Consider the following 24,258-nt stretch of genomic DNA (forward strand, 5'->3'; position numbering starts at 1 on the left):
ATTTATTCCCTCTTTTCATTTTTTTTTATAGTGGTGGTCTGGTCTGCAGGATTTGGAATGCAATATTAAGCCATAGACAAATGGGTGATAAGCTCACAGACACAGAAGATTAAGTCTTTGACAGAGAGAGCAAGTAAGGGGAATGAAACACTGAAATACATTCCAAGTAATTCTTATGCTAAAGGTTGTATATACTGTATGTATACTGGTCCTGAGGATTTTGCACAACCAAATGCCCCGTTTAACTATTAGTATAATGCACAGTGAATATTAGCACAGCTTTCTTGAAGACAGTGGCTGCATACACACATTCAAACGATCTGGGAGAATTTGCCCTGGTTGATCATGGTAGAAAAACTTAACCACAGGCTCCCCAGGCTGTCTGGCAAGAGATAACAGTAGTGCACAGGGTGACCCTGATTGGCTGACCCAGACTGTGTCTCCCTGCAGCACACTAAGAGGATTGGGAAGGAGCTCTTTTCTTGGCTGGGGCAGTAGAGCCTAAGTGACACTGCCTCTGGGAGGATGTGGTAGAGCTAGCAGCAAAGCATATTGGCATGCTGCAGGACTCTGCTGCAGCTTCTGTCAGATATTTACCCCTGGTTATTTCCAAGTTACTTTTCTCCTGCACAGGCCATTTTTGGGAGAAAAATTCTGAACATCTGTATGCTCATTTCTACTCGGAGAGCAGTGACTCTCCTGGTAGAAATTGAATTGGCTATATGTGGCCAGTATTAGCAGTTTTACCTTCTAGATGCTTAATATTTTAATTCCTGTAATACCACTTCTAATGATGCACTTAAACTTATAAATTTTTTGTAAAAATGTAATCAAGAAGTTGACTATTTGTCAATATAAGAATAACTGTAGCAGAAAAAAACTATTTAATTTTGCACTTTGAAATCTGTATTTTAAATACATACCTTGTATTCTAATTGGTTTTTTAAATGTGTTGTACAATTGTGTTCCCAAAGGTACAGACTTGATTAGAAGCAAATGTGTCAGTGTGAAGTAGTTTAAAGGGGATATTATTGATTTTCTGTGATGGTGAGATGTTACATATTTGTGCAGTTTGTATATATTAAAACAATCAACATTTTATGGTACCAAAAGGAAAAATTGCTCTTTGCAATGCAATGTTTCTTAGAGTTTAAAAGCTTGTAGTGTTGTTTTGTTTTTATTCACTGGACATTTTGTTGACAATCATGCTCCTTAATAATATTTAATAAATTAGAGCCTGAATCTGTTAATAAATGACAGCACCAACCCTGTATACACAAAGCAAACAGCCAGGCCATTTTAGTGTAACAGCTAATATCTGTGTACTGTACATACCATGATTTTATTTCAGACACTTAGTTTGTATAACTCATAAATACAGCAATCCAAAAAAACCACAGAAACAGGGTAAAGCAACAGTTATTTAAATTGCTATAAACTTAATTCAGCTCCTTCTGAAGTAAGATCCATTATCTTTACACGATCCAAAGCAACACAGCCCTCTCTGTGAAAATAAACTTTATGCTCTTTAAATAAACTGAAACTTTAAAGATGAGCAATTTACAGTTCTTAGACTGAATACAAAATTAATCCCAATAAAAAAGCCATATGTAACAAGCTCCTGGGGTAACATGTTCATTTTAGCAGGCAGATTTGTATCTGATCCACTGATTAGGGCCACGCACCTCAAAAGGTGGGTCATTACAGTAGATGTGATTGCTTAGTTCTTCCAAAGGGGGTTCTGGATCAGTGGTAGCAAACTGAGCAGCTTCCTCAATCTCTTTCCTTACTTCTACATCAATTTCCTAAATGAAAAGAACAAGACAACTTGTTAAGCAGATAATACAAAAGGCCAATAATAAGTGTAGAACTAATGTTTCTGCCCCAAACTGTCCAGACAGACATGCTACTTAAAGGAGGATCTCTTAACAATGGTTCAAGTGAGTAAAGAGATTCACATGTTCAGGATTTGGCCCTTGTGTAGAGGTAAAATCAAACACAAAGGCCTTAACTAGTTCAAACTGAACTCCAAGACAGTGCCAAAAGGAAGTGTATATTAGTCTCATTGTTTCCAGGAAAATCATGATTACACAGTCTTAAGATATTGCAGTGCTCACTGCTAGAGACACCTTCAAACCTATCAGCAATGTCTGCAGCTGCAAAAACAGTTAAGCACACCAAGCACTCAGCAGTATCCTTGGCCTTTTTTTCTCCAGCATCGTGGAAATCTGGTACTGCTGGGAACTGTTAAGACAGCTGCCGAGATTATACTGTGGTAATTAACCCAACTAATTAATAGTGATTTATATTTAAAAAAAAAAAACTCTGGTATCATCATTTTAACACTAAGTTTTGCATTTCTAAACTTATTACTAGGTACAGTTACAAAGATTAAGTTTCCCTTTAACAATTATTAGATTTTCAGCTTAAAGAACAAAATTGAAGCAAAGCTCAAGACAACCATGATGATTCATTTTACAAGGCTGTGGGTGCAACTCCACTGAAGATGGTATATTCTACCCCAACTGTCCTTAAACAAGGAAAATAACCTATTTTGTATGAAAAATAGCATGCAAGTGTTTCTGATCCTCATTTACTTTTGTTTGGAAGCAATGTATTCAAATAAAAGTTTCACTAGCAGGAATTCTCAAGACTGGTGGGTGGAACTTTTAAACAGGAACAGAATTAAATGGTTTCATTTTCCAGATTCAAACCTACACACAAGTTAAAGGAAAGTAATAGAGCTGTAATTCATACCACACATGTTTGTGTAAGTTCTCTTAATGTCTGTATTATTCAGAACTGAATTGCTATATGGAGGCTTTTATCTTTCTAATTGATTTGTGTCTCTTCCCAGATTTGTTGGACTGACTAGTGAAACAAAAGCTTTTCTTTTGTTCATGCATCTTGATAAAGAGCAGATGAATGAAAAGGAAGTACAAAAAGTTTAACCGTGGCAGTTGCAAACTATCTGACACATGCATGGAGATACCAGAGTGGGTTTGCTGGGACCTTTCCCTGTCTTCAACACAGTTAATCCCTAGGGCTTGCAAGGCTACTTAGAGAACTTTTACAACCCCAAGTAGGGGAGGAGGGGGGAAATATTGTATTTTACTCCCAACATATAACCAGTAAAACATTTCCCCTAAATTACAAATTTGTAAGTTGGTCTATATGATATAGTTTTGCTGCCATTAGTTAGAACAGTCATTTTAGTTTGGAAAACAAATGAGTATTTTTCCTACTTCCTTTCATACAGTGCAAGGGGATAGCTACTGGCACTCTATCACTGGGGCCACTGCATGGAATGCATGGCTCATTGGTGTGCTATGTTTCAGCCCGCGGTCTCAGCAATACCTTTAATTCCTCAACACTAGCAAGGTTATTGTTAACCATTCTGTCCTTCAGCAGAGTAATAGGGTCACTTTTGCTTCTCACTTCTTGAATTTCTTCTCTTGTTCGGTAGCTAGGAGAAAAATAAGAGAGGACACACATTATGCACAATAAGGATGTAGTTGTAGAGTCAGTAGTGAAGTTCTGCGCACTACTCCAGAGACACAAGGGCTGACTGATAGGTCTAGCATATGTAGTAAGACTCAGTGGAGTTTGAAGAATATAAAGTTAAGCAAAATAACATGAAATAATAAGAAAAACTAAGAACTACTGAACAAAAAGATGACTATTTAAAGCAGGGGTGGCAACATTTTTGAGCGGAGTATAAAAAACACTTGCAACCTTGACTTGTAAGAAGTTGGCATGCCAGGGGTGAATGGCAGGGGAGCCATGAGGGTAGCAATCCTTATTGTGGGAGCAAAGGCCCAGCTGCTTCCCCACTGACTGCCCCAAGGCATGCGTGCCAGGCAAAATGCCTTTGCGTGCCAGACTCTGGCACTCATGCCAGGGGTTGCCTATCCCTGGTTTAAGGAAAGGAACTGGAGTTCCCATTGCAGAGAGGCCTTAGACGGTTCATTTGTTTCCACAAACAGCATGTTTTTCTATCTAATGTAAGCTATTGAAAATTAATTCCTGCTGGTTAGGCATTTAGTTTGCAAGGACAATTACGAAAGCCTCACAAGAAGTACCTACGCACTTGTATTTCTATAGCAGGGGAAGCACAGGGAAACCCTAAACAGAAAACAGTTATCCCACATTTACACCATATTTTCACATTGGTCCCTGTAGCACATTCAGTTAAATCTATAGGAGAGAATCTCTCTGTAATACAGTATATGTCTTCACTACTTTGTTTTGGAAGGTAAAAACTTTTGGAAAATTCTGAGCGCCCAGACTTTTAACATAGTTATTTACACAAACGCTGTCAAATGTCAGTTCTCCCTCTAGCTGCAGGTATTTGACAAATGCATTTACCAAAATGCCACCACTTCCCCAAGCTATATTCAGCCTTTTAGTATGCAGATCTCTGAAAAATGATCCTTTAAAACAGCGTTGTTGAATGCTGTATTTACTGGATCTTCTAAGTCCACCCCAAACCATCTGTCTTGCTTGCTTAAACATGGACTCAGACATTTTCCTTCTTTCATACCACATTCGGGGCCTACAAGCGAACAAGACACCCAGTGATGTGTGCACCACTCCATTATTTTCAGGTTATATCCACTCATGAGTTTACAGATGTGTAACTGGAAAGAAGTTGAAACAACTGAATCAGCTGTTACTAGGATGAGTACAATATAGATGGCAAAGTGTGACAGCACCACTGGTTGATGGGAAACAAAGTGAAATGAAATGGTGTGATCAAGTCTTTTAAAAAAATTCCAACTGTAACTTTAAGGCACCCAAATGCAGATTTAAGAATGAAGTGTAAAACTACCGTATTTGTAACACTACAATGTTTTGCAATTTAGGGGTTTTTTTTTTAATTTTAGTGGTGTACACAAACAGAAGACAGACAAGGGAAAACATGTGAATTCTTCCATTCAGCAGGTCACCTATGAAGATTAAAGTTTACACAGTTCTATTCACTCTACCTGACTCCAGGGTCACTCATGCTGTGTCCATGATAACGATATGTCTGCAACTCCATCAGAATAGGTCCCTGTAAACCAAAAAAAAAAAATGGTCACAGGTTTATCATAACCTTCAAGACAAAAGGTTGGGAACCTTTTGCTGGTGTGGACCACCCTTTAAAATGCGCCCAGAAGTCCCCGCCTCCCAGAGCAGCCAGCTACTTGCTCTGACCTTTGCTGCTGATCCCCAACCCTCTACAATGGGGATAAGTGCAGATGTGACAATGCAGCAGGCTGTGGAGTGTAGGATGTGGACAGCTCAGCACAGCTCTATGCTACCATTCTCCCATACCATACCAGACTGGACTTTTGCAAGCCAGGTCAGATCTTTTCACAGGCCAGACTTGGCCCATGCACTGTAACCCTGCTCAAGACTAATACTCACATATTACCCCTTGCAAGTAATACCCGTTGACATCAGCTACTCGTTTTGTGTATAATGAATCCAACTACCCCTCTTTCCTAGCTTCATTTGTGTTACACAGGACCTCTTGCAACATGGCCGGATAGAGAAAAAACAACATTTTAAAAAATGTATTATTACAAAACACTAGGACAATAGAACAAACTACCTAGGAAAGCTGTGGAATCTCCTCCTTGGAGGTTTCTGAGAGGAGGCTAGATAGACAACTATCTGGGATGGGTCAGGTAAAGCACATTTTGCATCTGTGGAGGGAGTTGGACTATGTAAACCTTATGGTCACTTCCAACTCTGCAACTCAAAAGTTTTGTTTTTAAAAACAAATTCTTAAAATGAAACCTGAATTTAATACCAAACATGTTAAGGCCTAAACCTCTTGTAAGTTCTTAAAACATTTAAAATAGTTATGCTGAATGCATGAGCTTCCATAAAAAAAATCAAGTTGCAGGCTATATAAGAAGTAGGAACAGGGGTGCAACAGCCAGCTTGAGATCAAGTTTTACACACATGTGGTACAACAGGTTCTTGTGCTTTAAGAGCTTAAGCTCCCTGTGGGCAGCTCAGGAGATAGATACCATCTAGGATCTCCTCAGGATTAAATTTCTGTTACTACCCTAACAGATACTAGGCAAAAGGTTAACTATGTAAGTAAGCAAACCAACACATTCACTATTTTCTAGCAAAATAAAATGTTAAAATGTGCAAGAATATGAATGTATTTCCTATAAATGTTTGTGTGCACCTTCCTTGGTAGGGGGGGAGGAGGGGAAACAGACAAAATGTGGCATAAAGACTCTGTTTAGTTGTAAAGCGACATGTTATAACATGGGTATCAAACAATAAGAACGTGCTTTTCTTTGGAAATAAGAGGTACAAATGGGGAAAGGCTGATTAAAATGGGTGATTTCTACTTGATGACAAACTGATGATTTAAATCATTCTACTCTGCAAAACAGAAAATTGTCATTCTCCTGAAACAACTTCAAGTGGGACTTTGGATGTAACTTTGTGAAGCTGTGTCCACAACTTGCCTTGATAGGTTGTTCTTGCAGCTTCATTCTATGAGAACCAATGCATATATCTTAGGTGGAAAGTGCTTCAGTGTTGAAGCGCTGCATGCAATTTTGTCTACATTGCTGTGTATACTTTGTTTTCAGACTTCTCCATACCTATTCTCACAACTGTGCTTCATTTTATGTTACTAAAAGTACAAGGTTATTAGTCTTTTAACTTTTTGCCTCTATCTTTTAATTGGGGAATAAAATTGTTTTGAAATCATTAAGAACATATTTTAAAACAAGTGAAATTCAAGGGCCTTAACTACATGGTTTAGCATTTATTTTAAAACAAAGTGGTTTGTAAAATACCTTTGTGAAATACTAACATAAATATTTTAGCAATTTTAAGAAGAGAAACTCACTGATAATGTTGAAAATAGTTTCAGCAACTGCAAATAGTAGCGTAGGGTATGGTATGGTAAAGGATGGATACTGAGTAACTTACTTTTCCAGATCTGCAGTGCTCAGCTGCAAACTTTGTTGCCTCTCGCACACAGAGAAGATCCATGCCATCAATCTTTTAAAAAAAATAGCATTTAAAGTAGATGGAATAAAAACTTGTATCAGAATACCTAATTTAAGTAATGAAGTATGAATTTGCAGCCTCTTAGTTCATACTATGTTATAAAATAAGAAAAAGGAGGAAATTGCTCTCACTCTGAGCCCTGGAATATAGTCTCCTCTCTTGTAGTAGTCAGTGCTGGCTGCAGCTCTCTCTACTGACGTTCCCATTCCATACCTGTTGTTCTCACAGATGAAAATACATGGTAACTTCCACAAGGCTGCCATATTGTACGTTTCAAATACCTGACCCTAGAAGAAAGAGCAGTTAAGTCGTAAGTAAAGTGCCTCTTTATACTTCTAGAAATGCTGACACTAAAGAAAATGTGAAATATGTTATTTACAGGGCTTTTTTACTTTCAACAAAGTCTAGTTGGTAGTAACACTGACAGTACACTAATTCGGAGTTGCTTCACTTTGAAAGAAAGAAAATTACAAAGTAAAAGACCTATCTTTCGTCAAAACTTTGACTTAATATTTCCTCATTTTAAAAAATTACCTTTAACCCTAGATACTGCTATGATAGACCAGTTGCAAGATTCTTAGAACGGACGTATTGAAACTATTTTAGGATTGCATTCATGAACTCCACGTCCAGTTACACACTTAACTAATAATGCAGTGGTTCTACTTCAGCTAAATAAAACATTCCAACACAACTGCATCAACTACTTAATGCAAATAAAAGGCCCAGGAAGAGTCAAGGCTCAGAAGTTCCACTTGCTAACAGTGGAGCCTCTCATAGAAATTGACAGGAGTCCTAAAGCCTCAAACTTATTTAGAACTTGCTTATTTTAACGGTTAAATGTCCAGCCCATATAGTTGAGAAGACAGCTTTCCAAATGGGAATCATAAGCTGTGGGTTTTAAAATCGGAATGAACTGAATGCGACAGATCAGTTTCACTGCTGCTTCACTTTTTTTCTGTTGCCAATAAGCTTCTCAATTAACATCAATGCAATGCTAAGGAAGCTTTCATTAATACCACAGGCAAGAAACAAGGGTTTTCACAGGCTGGGTCCATCCAAAGTGACAGAAGCGATATGAATAAGTAAAAAGCCTTTCCTTCAGCATGTGTAAGATGAAGAGAAACAGAAACAGCCTAAAGAGTTCCTCTGCCTCACAGGATCCAGGAAACTAGAGGGAAAGAGACCTAAAATATTTTCCCCTCACCTACTGGAATAGCTAGGGAGAAGCAGAACATCACATTTATAACACAGGCATGCTAGCATGATGCTCTCCAAGCAGATGGCAAGGCAGAAATCCAAGTAATCTTTGTGCTCTGAATACATAAGGAACTGGGCTTCTTACTAGGATGCTCTATCTCATTACCACCATGCTGGCTTTCCAGTCAGATATGAAAGACAAGCCTATTTCCCTAATGTCTGGTAAATTCTTTTGAGTCACAAAACCAATTTTGGAGAATATGTTCAATGTACGTAGAAAACCCAGATGACACAGCAGACAGGTAGGGACAAAAAAATTATGGCTGTTGCCCAGAAGTACACATGGCTTCAGACTCTCAAACAGTGAGTTTCTACCCACTACATAAAACACAGCTCAAAGTGTGGAATATCTAACCCTGTCCCATTTGATCTCTTTCACAACTGGCTGTCAGTTTCAGGCAACTGTTGGGACAAAACCCCCACTGCTGTATATAAAACATGTTGGCAACATACAGCCCAGGGGCCAGATCTGGCCTGTGGAACTAGACGACTGTGCCCAAGCCTGCACCAGGGCCATACAAAAAGGAGCTGTGCCAGAGCCAGGCATCTTCCAACTGTGGCCACATCACTGCTGTTTCTCCCCGCCTCCTTTCTCCCTCTCCTTCCCTACCCCTGGCTGCAGCACGGGTGCAGTGTCTAGCTGGGAGGTGAGTGGCAGGGGTCTGTAAGCAGTGGCAGTGTGGACCCTGGCCTGGATGCAGCTCCTTACTGGTTAGAAGCTGTGCCTTTGCTGCAGTTTGGGAGCAGCAGCATTGAGAGAAGCAGCACAGGCACAGCTCCCAGATGTCTGGCCTTAGCACAGGTACAAGCAAAACCCCCTACCACTGATGCACTGGTGAAGTGCAGAGTTGGGTTATCCTGGCCCACAGCTTGTTAAAGGTTGCCAGCCACTGATGTAAAAGATTAATTTGAACTTAGCATAATGTAATTGCCTGGACTACAACTACCAAATACGACAGGGGACAGTGAGCATGGAGATTGAATGATCATCCCAGGTGAAGAATACCTCATAAGAAAAGGCTAGGAAGGATGCACAGCCGGTTTCCATGCTGTTTTTTCTTGAAGATAAAGCACCTGGTTCTGCAAGGCTGCTAACCTCTTCATAAACACCACATCTACAAGAGGACTGTACATGCACATAAGTACCAATTCAATTTGATAAAGAAATCTTACCTGATTGGCAGCACCATCCCCATATAAAGTTAAGCAGATTTCATCCTTGCCAAAGTACTTACAGGCCAAGGCAATGCCAGCCCCAAGAGGAACCTATAGTGAAATCACAACATACAAATCTAGTAAATTAAATCTTCACATTTTCCCAAGCAGGAAGCAACTGTGACCACCTGAAACCTGAGATCCTGCTCCTGCCTTTGTTTCAAGGTAATTTGTATCGTCACAGATCCTCACAGGTGAGAGACTTCACACCAGCTATGAACTGACTGCCCAGAGGAGTTTTCCATCTATTGACTCCTTTGTGAAATCCTATGAAACATGAACTTTCATTTCTACCCAGGAGAACTTTTACAATCTTTTCTCCAATGCCTGACAAAGGGCATTTGTGCCCGAAACCTTGCAAATAAAGAATTTTTTTTTGAAAAATCTCATTGGTCTAATAAAAGATATCATCTCTATTACAAGTCCTGATTGCCTTTAGTAAATTAAACTGACATTTAAGAGCGCTACTTAGAAAGTCAGAGAAAACCAACTGTGAACTACAAAAAAAAAAAATCAATGAAATAGATAACAAGTGTAGCTATAAAGGCTTTTTCGCTATTTCCTAGAGACACAGTGGCAATAGTTTAGTCTTTGCCTCATTCTGTTTGCTTCAGTTAGCAAATGTTTAAGTGGAACCCTATTTAGAGTAAATAAAAACTACAGATTTATTAGCTACACAGAGCAACAGCAGCTGCAAGTAAACTCACAGCAAGAAAGAGAAACTTGCAAAACTAAATTGCAAGATGCTAAAAAGCACATCCCGTATCATGTACACATACCTGAGCACCAACGATGCCATTCCCACCATAGAAGTTCTTGGCATACATGTGCATCGATCCTCCTTTTCCCTTAGCACAGCCACCTTTTCGACCTTAAAAAAAAACCAAAACAAAATAACTTTTGGCCATGTTGGGCCTGACTCTAACCTCGGTGGGATTTTTGTAACCAGGTGTAGCTAGATCCATTCTGTTTAAGGAGTAAAATTAAAACTCCCAAGATTTGATTCTTGTTAAATCACTAAAAAAATATTTTCAAGAGACATTTAGTAGGAAATTCTGGCCTTCCGAAACCAAACATCAAACTTGCATTCACTTCAGTTGGGTGAGGATTTCTACCTATTTTTTTCTCAATTTAAAATAACTGGTCCAAAACAATGTAAGTTAAGTGTTCTAATTTACATATTCAGTTTAAGTTTAGAATATTATTGCAGAGCGTGTTAAGCTACAATTTAAGTCAACAGCTTCATTATCAGCGTAAAATAATTCTTACATAATCCTTACATTGCTCCTGTACCCCTAGATACCCCAACAGAACCAGGCAAATAGTGTCCCTGTCTCACAGCTGTTACATTTTAACTGCATTACAAGACACTTCAGTAAGTACCACAAACAGAGCAGAAGGTAATGGAGAAGTAATTATCAGCACCTGAAATGCTGAATGACATTAATGAGATTTTAAGGCACTTACTGAGTGAGCCTGGATAAATCCTAGCATCCTATTACACCTCATCATTATCATCAAGCAAAGTAAAAGATCCTATTTCTCTGTGGTCCAAAACCAACCCAACACTGACATAAAAATAGCACTAGCCACAACAAAGTTTATCTTTCAGGAACCAAATTTGAACACTGATGTTTTCCTGACAAGTTTAGTCCTAACTAACTGTCCCATCTGCACAGCAGCAACTAGCATAATAGGAATCTCACATTCCAGTCAAGTCATCCTTGACAATTCACTCTTGCAATTATAGACAAAGCACTCTACCACATCTCCTCTGAAGACAAAAACAGAAATGTATAGCTCAGGGACAGAGTTAAAATGAAACAGTCTAGTCTACATGGTAAGACTGTAAACACAGCATGAGTAAAACATGGGCCAGCAGCATAGTTGCTACAGTCCAGATGGCGTAGCGAAAGCTACCATAACAAGGTATACTCTTCAAAATAAGACAGAGTTTATGGTATCTAAAAAGGCTTGCAGAAGTGATGGTGAGAAAAAAAGAGCTACAGTTTACATTATTCTAAATAAGAGGTTATATCTGAATATTAAACTTACAGGGTGAGTATAACAGGGTATCATGAGAGATCACAATGACAATGACCTATTTTGTCAAATTACTGAGCTGACCTCCCGTATCCCAACAAATTTCATAGAGCAACAATTTAAATATGGGGAAGGTCAAACTGCAGTTGCAGCAGAGCAGTGGTAGCAGTGCCATTTTATTGGACAGAGACCTGTAAGCTCAGCAAGGATCTCTCGGACCGAAGTTCCACGTGTGAAGGTGTAGCCATGGGCTCGGTAAGCTGTTATCAAGTGATCTGTGGGTTTTATGGCAGCCTCAAGTCCTACACAGCAAGCTTCCTGCGGTAAAGACAAAAGTAAGCGTGACAACAGTGACAGACATGAGACTCCTACAAACAGTTCCTGTAGCTGAGAGCTGGGACCAAGGACTTGCATCTATATATAAAGGGAAATAGAAGCACCATGCACAGGCAACTCCCTTGGATCCAAAAGAAGCACTACACTTATAATAGATCAGGGCTAGTTCCTGGAAAGGCAGAGGTTGCAACAATGTCAGACTTTCTCAGTAGGCGGGTAGCAAAGCACTGAAACAGGCTACCCAGAGAGGCTGTGAAATCTCCATCTTTGGAGGTTTTTAAAACCCAGCTAGACAAAACTTTGGGTGGGATGATCTAATTCGGAGTGGTCCTGTTTTGAACACGGGGTTGAACTAGATGACTTCCTGGGGTCCCTTCCAATCCTTGTTTTCTATGATTCCAATTACAGCCTGCACAGACTTGTAGCCAGCGTGGCTTTCTCTACCCATGTAACCATCCAGTTGTGGTGGGTGTGAAGAGAGCAGCACTCAACTGGCTTTCTATTCATGAAAAGTGCAGGCATAATCAGAAGTGAAAGGAAGATAGGGACACATTTTTTTATATCATGTAAAACAGACCAAGCTTGGGTTCTCACGTACAATAGCAGTAGCGGAGCATTAATGAATCAACTGAAATTTAAGACTAAGGTATTTTTCATAGAAAGTTGCTAAAATTTTAACTCCCCTTATTCAGACACTTACACTAATCACAGCAAAACAAAAGCACACTTTGTGAAGCTGCTTAGCAGATCTCTCACCTGACCATCATATAAATGGCAGAAGCCACGAATAATCTTCTGCTTATATAGCTGATCTGCCTTCAACTCCATGCGGCGAATGGTCTGCATAGTCTTGTAGTAATGAAGCCCCTCTTCCCGAGTCAGCACTGCCGTGACAGGAGGTCCCTCTTCCAGGCGATGGAGATCACATTTCTGCAAAGACAGTCAAGGAGGTAGGTCCACAAACTGCATATTCCTGTTTGCCACTTTTAGCATTAAAGCCTACTTGAATCATTGGTTATTTTCAAGTTCAAGCCCAAATAAAACCTAAATACACCAAACTCAAGCATTTGTGCCACTTCTAACCTTGGTGCCTGTTACAAAAGATCTTGCTTTTGTTGGGAATAGGCTTCCATTCTTAGTACTCAGCTACCTGTCAGGCATGGATGGAATTGAAATGATCACAAAATGCTGACAATGCATTTCATCATAATCATTTCTGGAGTTTCTTCCTGCTCAAAATTCCTCTAGCTCAGATCTAGCAGAGGAGTTGAGCAAAGCAAAACTTTATAAAATGATTCACCTTTCACAGGAGAACATGGAGCCAATTTTTATAGGGTCCAACAGTGGTTTTCAGCCAGGGTGCTGCTGCCACATCAACCAGGTGGAACTGCCCTGTGTGCCTTGTGCAAAGTCAGACGAGCAAGCATGCACTCTTGCCTGCATTATGGTTATTTGATACAACTAAAGCAGGCAGGTGCACCAGTCCCATCACAGCCGTTCCTGATCCCACCCCAAATGGCATTTCCCAGACACAGAAGCATATGAAGCAAGCATAGATTTCACAGACATTAGGGCTGGAAGGGACCTCGGAAGATCATCAAGTCCAGCCCCCTGCCCAAAGGGCAGAAAGTCGGCTGGGGTCATAGGATCCCAGCAAGATAAGCATCCAAATTTCACTTGAAGGCGTTCAACATAGGTGCATGAACCACATCCGGTGGCAGGCTATTCCAGACCTTGGGGGCTCGGACAGTGAAGAAATTCTTCCTTATGTCCAGCCTGAAAGGGTCTTGCAGGAGTTTATAACCATTCAACCTTGTCATCCCTTGGCGCGCTCTGGTGAACAATTGTTCCCCCAGATCCTGGTGAACACCCCTGATAAATTTATAGGTGGCCATCAGATCGCCCCTGAGTCTGCGCTTTTCCAGGTCCCAGGGCTCTCAGCCTGTCATCGCAAGGTCTGTTTTCCTGACCTCTGATCATGCGCGTGGCTCTTCTCTGGACTCTCTCAAGCCTCTCATATCATTTTTGAATTGAGGAACTCAAAACTGGACACAGTACTCCAGCTGTGGCCTCACCAAGGCCGAGTACAATGGGAGAATGACGTCCTGGGATTTGCCTGAGAAGCATCTATGGATGCAAGCCAGCTTTTTGCTTGCTTTACTAGCCGCAGCATCGCACTGCAGGCTCATATTCATCTTGCGGTAAGTCCCTTTCATCCGTAGTGCTAACCAGCGTAGCACTGCCGAGCCTATAAGGATCTGCAGGTTTTTCCTCCCAAGGTGGAGAACCTTGCATTTTTCGGTGTTAAACACTATCAGGTTCTCATCCATCCATTTCTTGAGCTTGTCAACCACCACCCTCTGGGTCCGACCATGGAGCCAATTCCTCAGCCAGAGGATCATGGCGGACCCAAGGCCACAGTTGTCCAGTTTTGCCAAGAGGTGATCGTGGGATACCAGATCGAAGGCTTTTTTGAAGTCAAGATATATGACGTCAATCTCCTCTCCCTTGTCCAGGTGATAGGTCACCCGGTCGTAAAAGGAGATAAGATTGGTCAAGCAAGACCTACCCGCAACAAACCTGTGCTGGCTGTCCCTCAGGAAGTTGCCATTGGCCAGTCTGTTGAGAATGGCCTCTTTAATAATCTTTTCTAAGACCTTCCCCAGGATAGAGGTCAGGCTGATGGGCCTGTAGTTTGCCAGATCCACTTTCCTCCCTTTCTTGAAGATAGGCACCACACTGACCTTCTTCCAATCTTCAGGCACTTCAAAAGAGCGCCAGGAGTTCTCGAAGATCTGTGCCAGGGGCTAGGCTATGATGCTAGCCAGCTCCTTGAGTACCCTGGGGTGTAGACTGTCAGGGCCAGCTGACTTGAAGGTGTCCAGCCTCTCAAGGTGTTCCTTCACGAGGTCAGCACTGATGGAGGGCAGGGAATCTCCCTCACCCAGGCCCACCTATCCTGTAGTGGGCAGGGGTGTCTTGTGCAACTGATGAAAAACCGACACAAAGTACCCATTTAATAGGCTGGCTTTTTCCTGGGCGTTGGTTGTCAGTTGTTCCATCTGGTTTAGCGGGGGTCCAACGTTGCCCTTGCTTTTCCTCCAGCTCTCCACATATCTAAAAAAGGACTTTTTATTTTCCTTGATACTTGTAACTAGTTGGAGTTCCATCGCAGCCTTGGCTTTCCTGGTTCACTCCTGGTTGAGAAGAAACGTCTTGTGCCTCTGTTTCTGGGAGGAATGGGAATGGCAGGACTGAGAAGAGCCGCAACAAGAGCAAGCCCTCCTGCCTAATGCAGACAGGAATATGAGCTCTTGCTGCAGCCCTTCTCAATCTGGCTGCGCCCAAGATGAGCAGGGCAGTTCCATCTGGCCACAGCGGCATCACATTGAGGGCACCCCTTCCTGACACTTTAATTTGGTGACATTTGGGCGCAGAATCAAATCTGAAAGAGCTAAGAACTATGGCAATAACTACTGTCAGCTCAATCCTACCCCATCCCACCCATGCAAATCTATGCAGAAGGTTAATAAGTCTCAGGAAAGTTTAAAAAGTTCTTTTGCTTTTTCACATACTGAATAGGTATCAATTCTGAAATCCTCCCAAGCAAAGTCTTCTGGTTATGGACAAACACAATGGGCCTTTTTTACGCTCTACCATGGCAAGATGAACAACAATCCTTGTACCGAAGTCTCAGAAATATTCAATTTACTTACCTTAATTTCAAATGTTGCCTCGCTTGCAAAGTCTGCATAGGTACGAGATGCCACCACCACCCGGGCTACCTTTGAAAACAAAACAAATACAGGCATGTACTACTTAGGCTCAGAACTAGTCATCAACTAAAGAACATCCAGTCATTATTATGTCATACATATAATATTTTAACACAAGTGATTCGTGAATTAAGCACCATTCAGTGTCTACCCAGGGCAACAATGGATTTATTAATTTGTACAACTATTTAAATCCTGGAACTCCTTTTGACTTGAATTTTATTTCTTTTAAACAGTGAAGATTGGGTGTGTTCTTAAATTTAAAATGGTCACCAATATCTAAATAAAAAGATTAGGTTTCTGAAGATATTACATAAGAAGTAAGACTGTCCATCTGAAAGGACAGCTATCTGTATCAGTATGAATTTAATTCCACAAAAAACAGCAATATTTTATAAGGAAGGCAGGAAATTTCAGAAATGCAGACAGCTCTTGCCATTTCACTTAGTTAACAGCTTCTGTCTTCTCCAAGACCTGTCTGATTGACCTGGAAGGATTTTTGGATTACAATTATTCACTTCTCGGGACCACCAAGAACCAGAGTGGAGAAACAACAGGTGGATGAATGAAGAGTGAAGATGGGATTATAGACAGTTTGGAAACAAGGTAAAAATAAGGGTGAGGCATCATAGAAACCAAAGGGTTGGAAAAAAAGTTCAAGAAGGAAATTTTAAAGTAGAACTGGTAATATATTTTTTTTAAAGTGTGCACTAATTAGGAACCTAATTTACACTTTGTACTCCTGTGTAATACCCACCCATAAATTATGTTGATACATCATGTAATGACAAAGCAACAATGCAGATGTGATTATTATCTACATACTCACTGTACATGCAGCACAGAAAACACATTTTATATTTGGCTCCAAAGCCCAGGCTGTTATACATTTATCATTTCAAAGGTCTCTCATCTCTCTTATCTCTCTCAATTCCAAAGGTCTCTCACAGATCATTGGGGCGGGACCTGATGATCTTCCGAGGTCCCTTCCAGCCTTACAATCTACAATCTATGAATATCTATTTGTTGTAAGAGCTATATAGTATTTAATTATCTTATCCCTCAACCCTTAACCACCTCTTCCTCTCCAGATCCTGTAGATTTCCATTTTTCTTTGTAAAAAAAATCCTACAGATGTTTATTTTCTGCTATGACTGTAGGCTCCCAAAAAATCTATTAAAACAGTTTATGCTACCTTTTAACTGATTTTCTAATTCTAAAACAAGCAGGTGAAATATTCTGTACAGAAAATGGCAGCACACACAAAAAGCCAGGGTGTAGCACCAGTGACCTCTTAAGAAAAATGCAGTCCTTGGACTGTAATTCTATGGAGTTTCTACTCATATAAACTAACCTTGTAACTAGGGGTCTTGACTTGTTACTTAATCAATTTTAATCTCTCTTACACCCAAAATTATTTTGAAGTTACTGCATGTATACAGAGAATTAGCAGTTGTAATCCAATTAATCCTACCCTACCTTTCAATCTTCACATCCCACTCGACCACATTTTATCCAAAATAACCAAAATCTTATGTGCTCTAACACAACCCAGGATACATGTAGCTGGAGTGCTGTGTCCAGTTTTGGGCTCTGCGATTCCGGGGGGATGTGGAGAGGTTTGGCAGAGTGCGGGGGAGGGCCACATGCATGATCAGAGGTCAGGAAAACAGGCCTTATGATGGGAGACTAGGGGCCATGGGACTCTTCAGCCTAGAAAAGCGCAGGCTCAGGGGTGATCTGGTGGCCGCCTATAGGTTTGTCAGGGGTACTCATCAGGATCTGGGGGAATGTCTGTTCACCAGAGCTCCCCAAGGGATGACAAGATCAAACGGTCACAAACTCCGTCACAACTGATTCAGGCTGGACACAGGGAAGAACTTCTTTGCTGTCTGAGCCCCCAGGGTTTGGAATAGACTGCCGCCAGAGGCTGTTCAAGTACCCACTTTGAATGCCTTCATGATACATTTGGATGCTTATTTTGCTGGGATCCTATGATCCCTGACTTTCTGCCCCTGGGGCAGGGGGCTGGACTCGATGATCCTCTGGGGTCCCTTCCAGCCCGAATGTCCATGAAACTATGAAACTCCCCAATGATTTTTTTCATGATTTAAAAAGGGCATGGACCTTTTGACACTCATTTCATTCCTACTTGTTTCTTTAAAATTTAATGGCTGAGATGTTGGGCATTCATTTTGGTTTATATTTCATAAACGCTGATTTTTCTCTGAATGTTTTGAATAGACCAAATGATATCTCTTGTTTTTGTTTAGTTAAAATCCTCAGCCAAATTCATTGCCTTAGCACCAATATCACTGATGTCACTTAACACAATTTTGTGATCTATTCCGGTAGTCTGCAGAAGGAATACAGAATTGATTTTGTATTAAAATGAATATCGTTTTATCGTTTTGGTCCCTCAAACTGAGAATTAGATTGAAGAACAGAACAAATAACCCTCATTTTTTAAATCTGAAAATCCTTTAGATCCAAAACCATTCTGAGGTAGCCTAAAATATTTTAATCTTTCCTTAACATAATAGGAGTGAATGTGAAGCCATTTGAATAAATGCAGAACACTAATTTAAATGAGCAAAATGTAGCAACATGATCAGTGCTTCCTACCCAATTTATTTCTGGAGTTCAATAAGCCAGGAGTTAAAGGTTAAATCAAAAGGCTTTAGTAAGCTTGTGTGAAAAGTTTTAATGTACGGCCACTTCAGTTAACATAAGCCTTACCTCACTAACAGCTCCCTAGGGTAGCAGCAGTTGGAGGAAACAAAAGAAAAAAGAGTCAACAAACATAATAAAGCAGTTACAAAAAAGGGACCACAATAAACTTCCATTGAAATAAAACAATTACAGTTTCACTCATCCATGGATGCACATCAAGCCTAGCTCTTTCTTGCCTAGAATGTTAAGTCATTCACACCTATGCAGGCTGAAGGCAAAAGTAAGTGCTATTCTTGTTTGAAAGTGCTTTAATACTTACTATGCTTAGGTAAGTATTAACTCAAGTAACAACTCCTAAGCCCAGAAAGAATTGGACCTAAAAGTTTTCAAACCTGGAGCCTAAAAATCTTTTAGTTGCTGAATAAAACACAGGTGTAAATTTATTACACCTGGGAGGATCTGTTGGCAGTTATACCATCCCTGAGGCAACCCATATCAATCTAATTGACCACTTGTCTTTTCACAGGTTGTAAAAGCAGGTTTGCTGTGTAAGAGCTGCGCAGCATTGGAGAGAAAGACCACTGAAAAGCTGCCCTTTCTTCAGGTCCAGATGGAATCTACCGCATACATTTAAAAAACAAAATGGCACTTTAACTTATAAGAGCCCATATGTTCATTGCCTTTGCTAAAGATTAATCATTGTGAAAACAAAGTAATAAATGTTTAAATATTGTACCTTTGGTGATAGCTTATGTTAAATAACCGAAAGTGTATTTAGTTAAAGTCACAATTCTTAATTAAAAGGTGTTTCTGACCTTCACAAAACTGACAGCTGTATTGCTAACTGACAAAAGCAGTATAGAATCTCACCCATAAAGAAAATTAAAAGCCTGTTTTCTATCCTGTTTTAATTAATTCAAAGTTTGGAAAGTTTCACAAATGTTTTTATAATGTAATTCGTAAAGCTACTTTTTCCTCTTCTGTTTGCAAGAAAGGGCTGTTTGCTACTTGCACTTTCTGCACTCCAGAACTGATAGAACGTAAGCAAACCAACTTTGTCATCCATATTATCCCAAGCTCTCAAATGGGCATTAACTAGAAATCCAAAATCTAAACTATTTCATTGTCCTGAATTTAAATATATCTTAACTTTGCTGCTAGCACTGTGAACATAAGGAATCTGGTATATATACACAACACAGGAGAAGACAGGAAAAAAGCCACAAGTGGAGTTGCAACAGAAACAGCCATAGGGTAAAGAAGAAAAGGCAGACACCTAAAAGATAATTCTCTGCTCCTACTCATGTTCTCATTCCATAATCTTGGAAGTTTATGACCAGTGAATCAGGTGAGCAAATCTGAACAGCAGACAGGAATTTCATTGGTCCTGCAAAGCAAATAAGTAGGAGCAGAAACCTGATCCAGAAACACTGGATTTCCTTTTTCATAGTATGTCCAAAAATATATTCAGTGCTATCCAGTAATTTACCAAGTCATAAGATGCATACCTGCTAAAATGAGCTAGGAAGCCGGATGACATATGGGCAAATGGGTGTGCTGCACAGAAGGCAGGAGAAGGACACGCTAGGACATTCCCTCCATCTCATTTACCTACATTTTACTTTTCCCAGCCCTTGAACATGACCCATTTTTAGTTACAGCCCATTTCTCTACTGTGATTTCCCTCCATACCTTACCTATCCATCACAGTAATTATTTAATGACCTTCAGCAAATCACTTCACCTTGGGATTTAGGTTTTCTGTAATTATATTTAACTCTTCTGAAAAGCATTTTGAAATACATTGTGCAAATGTTATATTAGAGCTAGGTATTATTACTTCTGCCACCTTCAATTTTTAACCAGCTAAAACCTTGTTCTTGTTAAAGTTCTCCTATCTATCAGAGACCCTATCCAGACTCAAGCATGCTCTCTACCCAACAGGCCCAATTCTAATATATGTCAAAAGTTACTGTTGTTGGAGTCAGAGGGATATAAAACCGATGGAAGAGATGAAAGTCAGACATGTTATCATCATGTCTCCTCTGATATCATTTGTCCACTAGATTCTTGCCCTGCAACGAGTGATCCATAAAAGTAGTTTCTCTAAGGCCCTGGCTACGTAAACTGGGGAAGAAGGGTGCAGAGTCAGCGCAGAACAGGTTGTGAAGGCAGCATAATATGGCAGCATGGGAATTTTCTAACTCAGTGTTCAAAAACCTTAGATGGACACAAGGAGGCTGAATATATTCTTTTGCAGACACAAAAATCTCCTAATACAGTGACGGAGGGGAAGCCCAAAATCAAGTTTCACAAAGACACCACCAAGAAAAAGAAATCATTTATAAATACTGAATCTCCCCAATAGCAATATTATTTTAAAATTTATACACCCACAAAAAAAATAAAGGGGAATGACTAGATATAGGAAATGGTGATATTTTCTGTGCATAACATTATTTTAAGATGTATAAACAAGCTGGAAAAACAGAGAAGGTTATTCCCTCATCTCTTTCGATTTTAGAGATAGAGCAATAATCTGCAAGAAAATAAGGTAAACATCACACTTATCTGAATTTTTTTTAGTAACCAATGTTTTTAAATTTACCCTTTTTGTTAGCACTTTAGACTCTCCTGCCAAAACATCTGTCACCTTAGTCCTCCAATTCCTTTCTTTTCATTACAGGCAGTCCTTGACTTGTAAGTGCAAAATGTTGCAACTCGAAATGTTGCAACATTTATAAACTGACACCCTGTTTCAACTTTCTAACGTCAGTTTCGACTTTACAACGCTTGATCTGATGTGATACCACACCAGTGAACAAGTTCGCTGCATCACTCATCTCCCTGGAGAACATCTGTCCAAACTTCCTTGGACACTTTCTTTAAGAAAGCAGACAAGACTCCAGAAAAACCTGCAGCCAAGACTCCTGAGAAGACTCCAGCCAAGAACCCTTCAAAAAGTCCAACCAAGAGCCCTTCAAAAAGTCCAGCAGTCACCTCAAAGAAGTCCTTCCAAATCAATATGATTGCTATTTACAATATAAATACATTAATGTAACTATGTCACTCATCTATAATTGATCGAGTACAAAATTCTGGGGTATTTTTGGTGAACATAGGGTATCAGGCCTTGGTTCAGGAACCAATCCCCCATTTATAACATTGTTTCTTATGAGAAAATTGGTTCCAAGTTACAACATTTCAACTTAAGACCCGGTTTCCAGAAACCAATTGTGGTAAGTCCAAGGACTGCCTGTACTAACAATTGCTAGGATTGAAGAGGGACTTTTAAACTAAAAGATCAGCATGGACTTCCTGAACTACTGATGTTAGCACTCAGGAAAGACTGAACCTCCTTTTCCAGCCTTTATAATTTACTTTTCATTAACAAGTTCAGTATTTGAACCTTGCTGCATATTGTTCTGCGCTGACATTCTGTTTAAACTAGCAGAACCTCCCTATGTATTGAATACGGCTTTCAGCCAGACTGAGTAGCCAAACACAAGGAGCTCAAACACTTTCCTGCCGTTTACAACAATGTTCTAAGTGCCCCAAGTTGACCCCCACTTTTGGCCCTTACTTCCCTTTACCACTCTCAAGTGGGGTGAAGGAACGGTTGGCTGGGATACACACTCTGTAAAGCCTTTCAAAAAAGTTTTTGCAACAACTGTAGGAAGTAGCCAAAGACAAATGCTCACCTAGTTCCAAATGAACCAAACCATCAAACTAGTAGCCACGTGGCACACTAGTTCTGTCACTACAGTGGAGGACACTACTGCTCCTATTAGCCACTTGCAAGAGTAGCGCATATAACACACCACTGCAAATCTATATCTCATTTTACAAACCAGGTTCAGCAGACAGAATATGCTAATTACCTGTTGTGTTGAACAATCCAAACACAAGCTGACAGAAGGGAAAAATACAGCATGAAAAGGCAGAACGAAGAGCAAAAATCTGGAGAAGACATGGCAGAAAGAAGAAACTATCCCACAAGCATGGATAGCATAACAAGATGGCATGAAGGTGAGGGCATGAGAAAAATGAAGGAAGCATCAAAGCCAAGTGATTGGGAATACAGAAAAGAGACAACAAAGGAAGTGACAACATTAGGAGTGTGGGATGATACAGGAGAACAGGTGGGGAGGAAAGAGGAGAGATCCGAGATGATGTTTTCTTTCTTTCTTTCTTTTTTGTTTTTTTAAATAACCCCACAAGAGCCTGGAAGAGTCCCCAGAGAGAACAACCAGCCCACAACAACTTCAATGTAAGAAGCACAGCAGAGCACTGCACCTTTTTGAAACAGGGATCTTTTCGCATCGCCTGCCTGTGCGGCAGGTCGATTTTGAGCAGTGCCTTCTTACAATTCTCATTTTCACTGGCTAGAAAGAAGCGCCACGACTCTGCACAACCTTTCAGCCTGGGCCAGTGATGTCGGCCTTGCTCGCTGTCCGTCTGAGCAGCACTTGCAAAGCTCTAAGTGTCCATCAGCTACGGCGTCTGTCGCCAGGGGAAGCAGCTTACAAAAGCCTGTGGTATCTCCACCAAGAGCTCTCAACCTGGCTGGACTCATGGCGCCCCCTTGGACCTGAGGCAGCCGCTGCCCACGTGCCAATCTGCACTAGGGGCTGTGACTGGAAAAATACCAGAGGCACTCTTCCACCAACAACACTGCGCACAGGGCACGGCAAGGCAGGGGGGCATGTGCAGAGCACATTCCCACATGATGTCAGTGGGTAGAGGTGGCACATGGCGGTCGTACGATGAATGGCCTTTTAACACCTCACCGGATTTCCTGGGCCAGGCCCGCCAAAGAAACTATAACCCCCTCTAACACAGGGGTCCACTAGAGATGTGTTACTGAATGCTTGGGACAAATAATAATAAAAACAGGGATGGGAGCAGAGGTCAAAGGCTAGAAACACAAGTGCCAAGAGGGGACACCAAGCAAAGCAGAAAGGACAGCGCCCGCCGACGCGGCGCCAACCCAGCGTGGAACCTCGAGGCCCCCTGGAGATGACCTCGAGGCTCCTGAGGATGCGGCCTCCTGGCTTAGCCCCACTGCCCTACCTCTACGCAGGCTTTTCCCCCTAATATTATCTTTTTCAAAATACTTTCATCCTGCTAGAAATGCCCCCATTCCCTCAGGCACAGGCGCTCCATGGGCAGCCCAACGCTCCCCCGCAAGGACCCCTTTGGACACCCGCTCCCCCGCGTAGACCCCCACTGGCAACGAAGCCAGGCCCCGCCCCCTCCATGTCACTCCCGCTACGCCCCCCCAACGTCCCCTCCCCCCCTCGGTGGGTTCCGTATGGCGGGGGGGTCTCGCGGCCCCCCCCCAGCAGTACCATTCGGACCGGGGGCAGGGGGATAGATCAGTCCGGGCTGCCGGGCTCTGCAACAGGCCGAGTGTGTCCCCCCTCGCTCACCGTCCGGGCGGCGGCCGGGCCCTGCAGCACGCGGGAGAGCGCGGCCAGCAGCATCTTGCGCATGGAGCGGGGAAGAGGCCGCAACGCCCAACGCCCGCCCGTGTCCTCGAGTCTCCTTCAGCGCCGGCCAGGCCCCGCGGCCACTACCTCCGCCGCACCACGTCCTCTCGTTGGGCCGACCGGAATCTAGCCCGGAGTGACAGCTCCGCGGCTGACAAAAGGGAGATTCGCTATAGAGTTGTGGCCGACCAGCAACGCTCCCCGAGTTCCACGTTCCTAAAGGAATTTGAACGAATCTGCCCGAGCGCTCGGCTCCTGGTTGCGCATGCGCACTGGGACTCCAGGGCTGACAGCCCAGGGGCCCTAGCAAGGCAGTGATGGGAGTGGAGGATCCCAGGGGAGCTCCTCCCCCCCCCCCCTTTGCAATTCCCAAAGTCATGTCATGGATAAACATTAATGTTCAGTTATTACAATAATTATTATGAGTTGTC

The 24,258-nt window shown here is 41.5% G+C and overlaps 2 protein-coding genes across 7 annotated transcripts in view; one reads left to right on the forward strand and one right to left on the reverse strand.

Moving 5' to 3' along the window:
- The window catches only part of MAP3K15 (mitogen-activated protein kinase kinase kinase 15), a 164,496-nt gene extending 161,852 nt beyond the window's left edge, over positions 1-2,644 (forward strand). For 3 of the 4 annotated variants that reach the window (XM_059720882.1, XM_059720880.1, XM_019495043.2), the window contains exon 29: positions 32-1,684. In XM_059720882.1, coding sequence (XP_059576865.1) covers positions 32-113 — 82 coding nt within the window. In that variant the 3' untranslated portion in view covers positions 114-1,684. Of the gene's footprint in view, positions 1-31; positions 1,685-2,417 lie in introns of those variants that run through there. The other variant, XM_059720881.1, reaches the window with a different exon arrangement.
- Positions 1,298-23,969, reverse strand: PDHA1 (pyruvate dehydrogenase E1 subunit alpha 1). 3 transcript variants are annotated; one of them, XM_019495044.2, is made up of 12 exons: positions 23,768-23,969; positions 18,402-18,416; positions 15,603-15,671; positions 12,643-12,816; positions 11,742-11,868; positions 10,287-10,378; positions 9,466-9,558; positions 7,164-7,319; positions 6,952-7,023; positions 4,989-5,056; positions 3,358-3,466; positions 1,298-1,805 (listed from the first exon to the last, which is right to left on the reverse strand). In XM_019495044.2, the coding sequence occupies exons 1-12, from the start codon at positions 23,828-23,830 to the stop codon at positions 1,641-1,643; spliced, it is 1,203 nt and encodes a 400-aa protein (XP_019350589.1). In that variant the 5' UTR covers positions 23,831-23,969; the 3' UTR covers positions 1,298-1,640. The 3 variants fall into 3 exon arrangements, with proteins under 3 accessions (XP_019350589.1, XP_059576866.1, XP_019350590.1); XM_059720883.1 differs by lacking the exon at positions 23,768-23,969 and adding an exon at positions 23,687-23,704; XM_019495045.2 differs by lacking the exon at positions 18,402-18,416 and having other exon boundaries at positions 23,768-23,967.
- Between the last annotated feature and the right edge of the window lie 289 nt (positions 23,970-24,258).

This window comes from Alligator mississippiensis, chromosome 1 (assembly GCF_030867095.1).
Source record: "Alligator mississippiensis isolate rAllMis1 chromosome 1, rAllMis1, whole genome shotgun sequence".
Lineage (NCBI taxonomy): Eukaryota > Metazoa > Chordata > Crocodylia > Alligatoridae > Alligator > Alligator mississippiensis.